A 13,371-nucleotide genomic window follows, 5' to 3' on the forward strand; every position below is an offset into this window, starting at 1 on the left:
CTCTTAGCTGAACATTAATCCATTAACTGCTTAATGGATTAAAACCATAATAATTATTTTAAGTGCGTTCCTAATGCCTCTTCTTTTCTATTTATAGCACTAATGGCTTCTGTCGTACCTGGCCAGTAAGACGCTTTGGCTATTTGAGGGAGATGTACAGTGATTTCTGTAAGAGGATTTCAGTGGCTTTCTATGCAGTCATTTGTCCTGGATAAAGGCAACAACCACCCCAGTGCCTGTTAAATCCACAGTAGTTTATTATAAATCATTCCATACAACGTGCGAAATAGAATGCAGTTTACATATCATGAGAGACGTTCATTGAGGATACAAGAACACAGTTCAATACATTGCTTTAAAATCAAACAACAACATAGAGGCAAATGCCTGTATGACTATACCCACGCTGACACCGTAAAATCTGCAGGGCAAGCATATACGCTAACTGCACTGCAATCATGCTGCATGACTGCTTTGTGTATGATAGGTACAAGATGGCTAATCTGGCAATCATAAAGGCTCATCAGACAAGCACCTACAAGATATGGTCTCACCGCTGTTGATGGGATCACCTCTGATGCTCAGATAAACAGTGGCACTCCCTTCGCATTAGCCCCAATGCTAAAATATTCAGTATATCCACAAATACAACACTTGCTTCCCTGTTTGAGCAGCAGAGCAATATTCCATATGCCTGTGGGACATTGGCAGTGTTGAGCTCACACTCTGGATACATATATGAATTATGTAACATGTTAAATGTCTATATAGATACTGCATAGGTAGGCAGCATTCTTCTTGCGCTGCTTGTGTAGTACATATCTATATTGATTCTTTGGAGAAAACCTGTTCTCTAAAGTCAAAAATTCTTTAATCTCGAAATAGCAATGATAAAATGAAGCAGTGACGTACCCTGTAAGCAACATTTATGTAGAATAACTCCATGGCCCAGGATCATCAGTAAACCTTAGTATCGTTTTTTTTTGTTTTTTTTATATATATAAAGCCTTAAGCCTTTTATTGGAATGCATTCACCAAGTCGGTGTTATTTTGTTATATTGTGTATCAATTTAGTGAAATAATGCCACCTTGAAAGCAAAGCTGTGCTATCATATTAGTACTGTAAAAAACAAATGAGACAGTGGACAAACTTCATGAAAAGAGGCATTCAGGTACAAAATAGAGTAATCCAAAGCAAAAAGTCATAAATGTGTTCCAACATTTGCAGGGCAACATAGAATCAGAATGTGCACTGTTATGACCTGTATATTTTTAATGGTTTATTAATGAGGGAAAAAAATGTGGTTTCTGTGGGACATTTAAACAATCTAAAGTGCCAAAAATTAAAGGCATTTCCTGTTTAAGACCAGGCATTTTAATGTGCGCTATTAGGCCAAGCTAAGCTAACAAAGGGGGATTCCTCAATTTGGGCCCCCATATATTAGCAACTTACAAGAGCTAAGTAAAGGAGAACTTTCTTTTCTGAGGATCACATATATGAGTAAAAAGTAATGAATACCCCCTGCAATACTTATAACATACAACATCTCCCCTCTAGATAAACTGATGACAGCACTGGGTGCGCAGAGCGGAATGAGACAAGGGGCTGAGCAAATTGGACAACTCTACTATAATATATTCATATCATAATGGCCACCATAGCTATAGAAGGTATATTAGAACAAACTGAAGATACAAGATTGCAAAGGAAGCAGGGTAAAAAAAAATCCATTAAACATATGGTACATACAAGAATAAACTAGTATCAACTTGATAGGAGATCACTGGATCTCTTATGTCCCTGATAATTGTTATAGGCTAACACTTTATTCCCTCTTTTTTTTTTTTTCTTTCTTCGCGATTTACTAATGGGAAGTTGATTGGGAAGGTAATTTGCCATCAAACAAGAATTGAGTAAATTATGAAACCATTGTAGTCAACATACTAGATGTATATGACTACAATGTAATCGTACCTTTATATAATATTATAAGTCTTCGGTGGGGATTTCCCACTGGAGGTCTCAACAGCTCATACTCTTAAGACCTCGGAGTAAATATTAATATATATATTTTTACCAAATATTACATAATTAGCAATTAATTTTATGATGAATATTTTATGAGTGGTCGGTAGGTGTTGTTTTTTTTCTTTTTTCACTTATAGTCCATCAGTTTAATCAATGTTATGTTGTTGCTGAGATTTGATGACAGTCCTTTGTTTTTTCTAAAATTACTACAACATAAAGTGCAAATGACAACCACTAAAAAAGCCTCAATATTATAATGGACTCTTATGTTTCATCAACTGATCACTGGATGTTTAGACTTTAAAGAAATAACCATGCAATAAAATGGGACCTAGGTGGTTGAAAAAGGAGAAACAAAATAGAAAAAAAGACAAAAACAACCAAAACTAAAAATAAAACACAGTAAAGGCAGTTTGTTTAGACAAATAATAATAAAAAGTTCATTTTACTAACATGGTGGCTCAGATCTGTATCCACCTAAGACTGTCAGACCGCTTCTTTTTTTTTACAAATATTATACAGCTCTGATGTGTGATGTGTACACTAATATAGGACACAGCATATGTTGGAAGGGGATCCCATAACATTCCAATGATACAGGGAATCAGAAGAAAAATTATCGGTTTAGGCAGTGGAAGAGGACATCTGTATTGATTTTCTCTATATATACACACAATGCTGTTCCACTACTTAGCATTCCTCTCACTTATCATTCTACCACAAAGTATAGAAAAAGTGTGATGAAGAGGATAAGACTTGGACTAACAAGGATACTCAAACCAGAGCCATTGTAATATGCAGGTCCCCTTTTGTATTCAGTGACACACAACTGCCGGATGATGGTGCTCTTAACTCTGACTTCTGTTTGGTCTACATCAGAGACATTCTTTGCCTCATTTGGTTTCATCACATATTCGGTCATGGACATGTTGTAGCAGTCAGTAACAAATTTGTCTTCTGTTATATAAGTGTTTTCTTGGTACATAGGTCTGTAAACCCGACTGGGCATTTGGTTTTGGTAGCTGTTGTAATAACGATTGTCCAGATCATTGTCAAAGTTGTACCTCATGTTGCTAACTGCATTGCCTAACATGAAACCTCCAACTGCTCCCACAGCAGCTGCACCAGCCACCATTTTCATGTTGGTCTTGGTTTTAGGGGGCTTAAATTGCTTATTATAGTTACTCCCTCCTGGATTATAATTATTTCCCCAGTTGCCGCCAGTATTCCAATTGCTCCCAGGGTTGGCTGGGTAGTGGGGATTCGGGTTCCAATTGCCTCCAGTATTGCCTGTGTGGCTGGGGTTCCAATTGCTTCCAGTGTTACCTGGTTGACTTGGATTTCGGTTGCTTCCAGAGTTCCAGCCACCACCTTTACTTTTCCCTCCTTTCTTAGAGGCTACCGTTAATACGAGAAAGAAGGAGAATAATGCAATGCTAATCCACAGAGTTTTTGCCATCTTGATCAATCTGCAATAAGAAGAACAAATATTGTTAATAAATATTTTCTTATTTTACTATAATTAAAATTGTCATTATGTTATATATGAAACCCAGTCTAAGATTTACATTCTATCTAAAATATTCTCATCTTATTCCCAACTTTTATAAAACATTCATTTCTGATAGATGCAGGTCCCATGCACTGGGACCCATAACTATGTTGAGAATAAGGGTCCCCGGACTCCTGCCCCAGCTGGTGAGGTGCACACTGGTCACCGCATCCAGACAGAGAATTAATGGAGAGTTGACAATGAATGTGCGTGGCTCTTTATATTCTTCTCTATGTTAGGTATGGTAACAGCCGAGCACGCTTGCTTCATTCACTTTTCACCTAGATGCAGCAGCTTCCTCATCTGGCGGGAAGGGAATCAAGGGGTTCCGTGGATATGCCATAAATGTCTAAGATAAGAATAACCCTTTAAAGGGGCTCTGTCATCAGTTTATGAAATCCCTATCTCCTAACTAATCTAACAGCATGCCCAAACAGCAGTTTACATCCACATATATGGCATCGCCATACCCGGCAGAACCCACTTAACAGTTTGTGAGATATTTGTCTTCAGTGGCACAAGCTAGGTATAATATATTGTGCACTAAAATGGCATATCAGTGAAAAATCCACTGCACATTATTTTCTAGTAAAAGAGTAGTATTGGGTCAAAATACTCACTGCACCCCTCAATAAATGCCTTGATGGGTATATTTTCATAAATGGGGTCTTTTCTTGAGGGTTTGTGTTACTATTTGACTTCATAGTCCTGCAATTGGGGCAAATGCTGTGAAAAATCACCAAAATAGACCTCAAATGCGCATTGTGCTCTTTCACTCCTAAGCCCTGTCATATGCCCAGGCAAATGATAATGCCTTGAGAGTTATAGTTTCTAAATTGGAGGAAAGAATGATACAGCGCAGAAGTGATTAAAAGGGAAAAGCAGGTCCTATGTTTATTGAGGAACACATTAAAATCGAATGGGAGACGCAGTCCCAAGGCGTGAGTAGTCAGGGTATATACCCGAGCCTACGCGTTTCGAACGCAGTCTGCGTTCTTAATCATGGCAAGAAAGGTCCTTTCTTGCCATGATTAAGAACGCAGACTGCGTTTGAAACGCGTAGGCTCGGGTATATATACCCTGACTACTCACGCCTTGGGACTGCGTCTCCCATTCGATTTTAATGTCTTCCTCAATAAACATGGGACCTGCTTTTCCCTTTTAATCACTTCTGCGCTGGATCATTCTTTCCTCCAATTTTGCCATTTACACCGCGGGCCGTCGAGGGGATCCGAGCGAGACTGTTGGAGACGCAGACCGGTGAGCTGGAGGTTTCCTCCCTGTTTCTATATTATAGTTTCTAAAATGGGGTCACTTTTTGGGGCTCTCCACTTTTCTCTGTTACCTCATGGGCTTTGCAAATGCGACATGGCGCCCGAACACCAATCCAGCAAAATCTGCACTCCTAGAGCCAAATGGCGCTCCTTAATTTCTGAGACCTGCCGTGTGCCCAAACAACAGTTTAGGGCCACATATGGAGAATTTCTGTACTCAGGAGAAATTGAGTAACAAATTGTGTGGTGTTTTTTTCTCCAATTATCCCTTGTAAAAATAAAAACTTTGAAGCTAAAACAACATAGTTTCGGCAAAAATTAAATTTGTCATTTTCACTGCCTAATTCTAATAAAATCTATAGAACACCTGTGGGGTCAAAATGTTTACTACCCCCATAAATGAATGCCCTGGGGGTACAGTTTCCAAAATGGAGTCACTTCTCAAGAGTTTTTACTGTACTGGTACCACAGGGACGCTGCCAATGCAACATGGTGCCTAAAAAACAATCCAGCAAAATTTGCATGCCTTACGGCGCTCCTGACATTCTGAGCCCTGCCGTGTGTCCAAACAGCAGTTTATGACCACATATGGGGTATTGTCGTACTCGAGAGTTATTGCTTTACAAATGTTGGGATGCCTTTTCTCCTTCATTCTTTGTGAAAATGAAAAAATATGAGCTAAAACTACTTTTTGTGAGAAAAAAAATTTGATTTTAATTTTTACAATTCCAAGAAATTCAGCAAAACACCTGTGGGGTTAGAATGCTCACTGTACCCTTAGATGAATTGCTTGGGGTGCTGTTTCCAAAATGGTGTCTTTTTGGGGGTGTTTCCTATGTTTTGACACCACAAGACCTCTTCAAACCTGACATTGTGCCTAAAATGTAATTCTAATAAAAAAGAGGCCCCAAAATCCACTAGGTGCTCCTTTGCTTCTCAGGCCTGTGCTTCAGGCTATTATCACACTAGGGCCACATGTCAGATATTTCTAAAAACTGCAGAATCAGGGCAATAAATATTGAGTTGCATTTCTCTGGTAAAATCTTCTGTGTTACAAAAAAAAATTGACTAAAATGATATTTCTTAAAAAAAAAAAATAATTTTTTTAGTAAATTTCACCTCCACTTTGCTTTAATTCCTGTGAAACGCCTAAAGGGTTAAGAAACTTTCTAAATGCTGTATTGAATACTTTTAGGGGTGCAGTTTTAAAATTGGGTGTTTTATAGGGGATTCTAATATAATCATCCCCTCAAAGCCACTTCAGATTTGAACTGGTCACTATAAAAACAGGCTTTTGAAATTTTCTTAAAAATGGGAGAAATTGCTGCTAAAGTTCTAAGCCTTGTAACATCCTAGAAAAATAAAAGAATGTTCAAAATACTATGCCAACACAAAGTAGACATATGGGAAATGTTAACTAGTAACTATTTTCTGTTGTATTACTATCTGAATTACAAGCAGATACATTCAAATTTAGAAAATTGAAATTTTTCTAAAGTTTATCTAAATGTAGGTGTTTTTCCACAAATAAACACCAAAGGTATCAACCAATTTTTTCCACTAACATAAAGTACAATGTGTCACGAGACTACAGTCTCAGGATCGCTTGGATAAATAATAGCGTTCCAAAGTTATTACCAGATAAAGTGACACATGTCAGATTTGAAAAATTAGGTCTGAGCCTTAAAGAGGCTCTGTCACCAGTTTATAAGTAACCTATCTCCTACCAAATCTGATAGGCGCTGTAATGTCAATAACAACAGTGGTTTTTATTTTGAAAAACGATCATTTTTGAGCAAGTTATGAACAATTTTGGATTTATGCTAATTAGTTCTTAATGACTAACTGCGGTTTTTGTTTTTTTAAACTCGGTTTATTGTATACATCATACAAATGATAATTAGAAACATAATAGACATTGCAGAGGATACAAAAAGCCGGACAAATTCACACAAAAAAACCAGCTATGAGAACAAAAACAGTCCTGCTCCAAAATAGTTCACATGGTAGGCAATAGCGTCACATAAATACAGAGGAATAATCCAAGATAGACCACACAATGTCACCGCACACAGGCGGGATAAAGGTACATGCAAATTTAGACATTAAAAATAAAATAAGGGAGATGAGCGAACCCAGCATTTAGCAATACATAGGTCAGAAGAAGTACAGGAAATATAACACAATTGGAAGTCAATCAATCACACAATGCGCTTTGTGGTAAGGAAGCCACAAACTAGGGATCCGGAGAAAGTGAGCTAAATGATGTTCTGCATTTGTCAATGGACCCTCTGATAACCATATTTTAATATACTTAAGCTGACCCGCCAGATAGTAAAGGAACATGTCTGGTAAAGCAGCTCCAACCTGATCTTTCGGTCTCTGAAGTGTACCGAGTTTGAGCTTAGGTCTTCCCGAACCCCATACAAAAGAAGAGAACAAAGAACCAACCAAGGTAAAAAAACGTTTGGGGACCAAGGAGTCTGCATGTTCTAATAAGTATAGCATCTTAGGAAGCACTATCATTTTAACCAAGTTGATTCTACCTGTAACTGAGAGGGGAAGCATTTTGCAAATAGCAAATTTATCTTTCAAATACGTTAGCAAAGGGTATATATTGAGATCATAAGATTTTGCACCGTCTCGGGAGACCAGGACCCCCAGATATTTAAAACACGGGACCACCTGCAGACCCTGGGAAAATGCATCCCATCCGCAATTATCAGTGTGAAGAGGCATAAGAAACGATTTACTCCAATTGATGTACAGTCCGGAAAATCTACAAAACTTATCCGTAAGTGACATAGCTCTAGGGAGGGAGGCATTCGGGTTAGCCAGAAACAATATCATAATATCAGCATAGAGACCTATACGATCCTCACGCGGTCCTATACGAATGAAGGGTATTAACACAGTGAAATCAAGAAAGATGAAATTACACTTCAGTGGCATCCCCCCTTATCAAGCAGTGGGTTCTCGTCAGGCGGTGGAGGTTTGGCGGGAACTCTGTGCACCCTTTCAATATCAAAAGCCTGCGAAAATATAGTGTCTGGAAACAGGTCTTTCAATCAGTTTTCAATATATTCATCCGGCCGAAGGCCTTCCGCCCTTTCAGGGAGACTGATAATCCGCAAGTTGTTCCTCCTCAAATGATTTTCAAGATCGTCTGCCTTTTGGCTCCATAACTCCACTTTTCCAGTAAGGTCTCTTAGCGTGCTAGGCATGGCTGCCATACAGTCTTCCTGGGTAGAGACCCTAGTCTCGACCTGGGTAACCCGGTCTCTCAGGTTATGGAGGTCCTGGCGCATCAAACCAACATCCACTTTTACCTCCTCGACTTTAGTGGTGACCAAAGTCCAAGTCTCCAGGATCGCAGCCAGAAGCGTCTCCGAAACCTGCTTCAGCGTTAGCGCAGGAGTAGCAGATTCCTCTGCAGAGGTAAGTAAAGCAGGCTGCACAGTCTGTGCATGTCCTTTCGAGGATGATTCGCCCCGGGCGCCATCTTGTCCAGAGTTTCTAGCGAACTCTTTATGTTTTTCGGCCGCTCCTGAAGCCTTAGAGGGTCCCATATTGTTCCCAGTGGGTCTCCTACCCTTTTCCTCAAGTGATAGGGAATTTTGGCAATTATACTTCCACCACAGGATGAATTACAGGCATCAGCACACGGAGCTAAGGCTTTGTGCGTCCGCTCACATCAGTGCCTTGCCACGCCCCCCCCAACTGTGCTTTTTTTTAACTTTTTACCAAGTGGACGTTGTAAAGAGAAGTGTATGATGCTGACCAATCAGTGTCATACACTTCTCTTCATTCATGCCCAGCTTCTTTCACTGTACAGCGTGATCTCGCGAGATCACGCTGTGACTGGACTTCCTCCTACAGGTTCCTCATCGGAGCCACGGAAGACTGAAAAGACATCGCCTCCATCTGCTGCAGATTCAAATAAACGTCTTTGCACGGATAGATGTCTGTTGACTCTACCAATCGCTCTGGTCAAGGACTTGTGGGAGGAAGTCCCGTCACAGCGTGATCTTGCGAGATCACACTGTGCAGTGAAACAAGCTGGGCTAGACTGAAGAGAAGTGTATGACGCTGATTGGTCAGCATCATACACTCCTCTGTACAATTACCACTAAGAGAAAAATAAGAGCCTTTAACGCCAATGTATATAATATAAAAAGTTAAATCTTTATTATACAGACATTGTACATACTAAAATAGCACAAAGAGAACTCTAGTATAAAAGCGGAGACCGCACCGAGTGTTATAGCCACCAATTAACCAAGGGTAGCTGCATACATGTTAGACTGAGTACCAGATTCACAATTAAGTATACAATCAATACACCATTTAGCTCAAGAGTAAGGAAGGGAGAACAATGTCTCCATAAATAACTAGTTTGAGTGGAAGAGGGGTGCAGTGTATATCGTACTGGATGGTAGTTGAATCAAACAAAAAATGACTAAGATGCAGACTTACCCATAGATGGGATGAAGTGGTATGAAGTGAGAGGTGTCCGCTCCGTAACATAGACCCCGACGCGCGTTTCGCCACGTAGTGCTTCCTCAGGGGGATGTACAATGCCTCTGTACAATGCCCACTTGGTAAAAAGTAAAAAAACGCCCAGTTGGTCATTAAGAACTAATTAGCATAAATCTAATATTGTGCATAACTTGCTCAAAAATGATTGTTTTTCAAAATAAAAACCACCGTTGTTATCTCATTACAGCGCCTATTAGATTATGTAGGAGATAGGGCACTTATAAACTGGTGACACTGCCTCTTTAAGGCCCAAACTAGGCTGCGTCATTAAGGGTTTCATACTGAAGTTAAATAAAGTTTGTGAAAAAAAAAAAAAAAAAAAAAAATGACAGTCAAAGTCAAATAAAGCTATTTTTTTGGCCCAAAAAGTGGTTTTATTTAGTAAAACTGTCAAAACAAATCACACATCCACATATATGGTATCCCCGCGATCGTAACAACTTGACCAATAAAATGAACACATTAATTAAACCGCCGGATGAACGGCGTCCAAAGAAAACGTAAAAAACAACGGCAAAATTCTCTCTTTTTTCCCATTCCCCCCATAAAAAATAAAATAAAAGTTAATCTATAAGTCCTATGTACCCCAAAATAGTACTAATGAAAACTACACACTGTCCCGCAAAAATCAAGCCCACATACGACCACATCGACGGAAAAAAAAAAAAGTTACGTCTCTTGGAATGCGGCGATGCAAAAACAAGTAATTTTTTTCTAAATGGGTTTTTATTGTGCAAACGTAGGAAAAACATATAAAACCTCTAAATATTTGGTATCCCCGTAATCGTGCCGACCCATAGAATAAAGTTAACATGTTATTTACGCTGCATAGTAAACGGCGTAAATTTATAACGTGAAAATTAATGCTGGAATAGCGTCTTATTTTCAATTCTCTCCTAAAATAAAGTTAATAAAAGTTAATCAATATGTTATAAGCATCTAAAAATGGTACAATTACAAAATACAACTCGTCCCGCAAAAAACAAGCCTTTATACGGCTATGTCGACGGAATGAAAAAAAAATTACGACTCTTGGAATGCGACCGTGAAAAAACAAAAAATAATCCTTGGTCATTAACGTGCAAAATGGCCCGGTCATTAAGGGGTTAATTCCCGTCTTATGATGAAAAGCAGAGCTACAAATCAAAGTTAGACAGCCAGATCACGTCCTCACTAACTCATTGCATGCAGGGCCCAGGAATACAAATGTAGCAATCTTTATGGATTACAACATTTGGAAAAAGGACAAATGATATAAACAAACTTCTTTAGCCTGGGACAAACAGTACTGTGTGGATACAAGAATTCTAGACAAAGACAAGTGATCAAAAAGAATATCCGGCCAATGTTATAAAAAATTATTAAAAGGGTTTTTCTACAATAGTAAGCGATGCCATATTGCTAAATTACTGATACTAAGGAGATTGATTCTGGTGGTCCAACTGCTGTTACCCGTCACCTATCCTCAGAATAATGAAGCACCATCGCTGGTTAAATGCTTCTCCTCCCTTACGGAGCAGTTTCATGCACAGATGGTGGCCGGGATTGTTGCTGTGCAGAGAAGAAGGTCCCTTTGTCTTTGAGTTTAGCATGGATCCCAGAGATCGAGACCCAACAATTATAATGTTATGGCATTATTCTAGTGATATGCCACAAGATTACTAGATGGGAATACCGAAAGGTATAACTTGAACCCCCTGGGCCCCAATTTAAAATCTGTTACAGGGCCCGCTGCTTACAGTTCCATGTCATTTAAAATACTAGTGTCTTCTTATATGGCAGAGGGACCTTCTGGTGCTATCTCTGCACCCTCTATAACTACACCCCTGGTAGGCATGCATTGCTTTTAGAATTATAGTTTTGATGGGAAGGCAGGGACAGCCAGTTGAGTGATTTTATATTCCTGACCTTTATCTGCAATGTAAAATCCTACCTGCTATATAAACTCCAGTCAGGAGTATGTGGCATCCAGGCATATTATTAGAATGGATACTGACTATATTTAGCTGTAATGTCACACGACCCATGACACATCCCACTCCCTGCCCAACTATTCCTCATTCACAATACTTCTTTTCTCTCACAGTCTGAACTGAAATCTTTCACACTTTACACCCCACAGCGCCATAAAAAACATCACCGCAAAAGTCCCTGGAAATCACAGTGGTTTCCAATTCTATATGTCTTGGATGGCAGCTGATCTGTTACAAATGTAGCAATCCTTATATTAACTCAGCGTGAAAACTTATCACTAAAGCCATTGAAAGTTATTGAAAAAGTCAAGTTAAAGTTTCTTGCCACAGTGTATTTAATGCCTTTAGAGTAAAGGTAAAGATTGCTTTATCTGCACAGATGTAGCCATCTTTATCTTGACTGAACGCGTTAAATATACAGTGTCAGGAAACTTTAGCTTGACTTTTTCAATGACTGTTGTTGTGTGATATTACACTGTATCAAGTTATCGGAGTCAATAAAAACTTGGCTACATCTGTATATAACATTTTATTTCTTTGTCTGAATCTCTAATAGTACAGTAAATGTTAGGACAAAGGGGAAAGCAATTGTTGCACTTGTGACATACAGTGAAGGAAATAAGTATTTGATCCCTTGCTGATTTTGTAAGTTTGCCCACTGTCAAAGACATGAACAGTCTAGAATTTTTAGGCTAGGTTAATTTTACCAGTGAGAGTGTAATGGCAGGAAGGAGGTGAAGGGAACAAGTGAGCCCTAATCTACCCACCGCCCTGTCCCTGCCTACTTGCAACGACCCGCCCTAGGCGACGGGGTACAACTTGGCGGCGGTCCCTACGCTGTCTAAGTGCAAGGGAGTACAAACAGGGAACACGCAAGGGAAGGGGCAGTAGGCCACGGAACGCCTCGAGGGAACGGAGCGGTGAATGAGCCAGTCAGGATCAGGATGTAGTGGAGTATACCAATGAGAGCACGGAGCAGGAAGCAAGCCAGGGGCAAAGCGAAGCAGGATAAGCGGAACTGAAGCAAGGCCGAAGCACGGCAGAAGCAGGCTGGAGCAAGGCAGCAGTGGGGCCAGGAATCCAAGAAGAATAACAAGCACTGAGGAAGAGAACACGGCAGGTATAAATGGACAGGGGGCGGAGCTAACTCCGACTGACCAGGCCGCGATAGGCTCTCCCACTCCTGAGCCTGCCACCCTGGTTGGTGGGAGCCGGTGTCAGTCTAAGAGGTCTGGCCTCAGGTGTCGACTGATTAATCCCGGGAGTATACACAGACGTAGTACCTGGCAGATCCTTTACAGTACCCCCCTTTTATGAGGGGCCACCGGACCCTTACTAAGAGGACCCGGTTTAGTGGGGAAGAGAAGGTGGAACCTCCTGATCAATACCCCAGCGTGAACATCTCGAGCAGGTACCCAAGTCCTCTCCTCCGGCCCGTATCCTCTCCAATGGACCAGGTACTGGAGGGAGCCCTGGATCATCCTACTGTCCATAATCTTGGCCACCTCGAATTCCACCCCCTCAGGGGTGAGAACGGGAACAGGAGGTTTCCTCGAGGGGGACCAGGACGGGGAGCAGCGTTTAAGGAGGGAGGCATGGAAGACGTCATGTATGCGAAAGGATGGGGGCAGCTCCAGACGGAAGGATACAGGGTTGAGGACTTCAATGACCTTATAAGGTCCAATAAATCGGGGAGAAAACTTCCTGGACGGGACCTTAAGGCGCAAGTTCCTGGACGACAACCAGACCAGATCCCCGACGACAAACCGGGGGTTAGCAGCACGTCTACTATCAGCCTGAATCTTTTGTACGCTCTGGGACGCCTCTAGGTTCTTCTGAACCTGTGCCCAGACTGTGCACAGTTCCCGATGAACGTCCTCTACCTCGGGATTATTGGAACAACCAGGAGAAACGGAGGAGAACCTTGGGTTAAACCCGAAATTACAGAAAAACGGGGAGACCCCTGACGAGTTACTGACCCGGTTATTCAGGGAAAATTCGGTG

The 13,371-nt window shown here is 40.6% G+C and overlaps 1 protein-coding gene across 3 annotated transcripts in view; it reads right to left on the bottom strand.

The window, feature by feature from the left end:
- Positions 1 to 233: 233 nt before the first annotated feature.
- The window catches only part of PRNP (prion protein (Kanno blood group)), a 39,659-nt gene continuing 26,521 nt past the window's right edge, over positions 234 to 13,371 (bottom strand). For 2 of the 3 annotated variants that reach the window (XM_075858544.1, XM_075858546.1), the window contains one exon: positions 234 to 3,498. In XM_075858544.1, the coding sequence (XP_075714659.1) occupies positions 2,739 to 3,488 (750 nt within the window). In that variant the 5' untranslated portion in view covers positions 3,489 to 3,498 and the 3' untranslated portion in view covers positions 234 to 2,738. Of the gene's footprint in view, positions 3,499 to 9,331; positions 9,453 to 13,371 lie in introns of all 3 variants that reach the window. The other variant, XM_075858545.1, reaches the window with a different exon arrangement.

Source organism: Rhinoderma darwinii, chromosome 3 (assembly GCF_050947455.1).
Source record: "Rhinoderma darwinii isolate aRhiDar2 chromosome 3, aRhiDar2.hap1, whole genome shotgun sequence".
Classification (NCBI taxonomy): domain Eukaryota; kingdom Metazoa; phylum Chordata; class Amphibia; order Anura; family Rhinodermatidae; genus Rhinoderma; species Rhinoderma darwinii.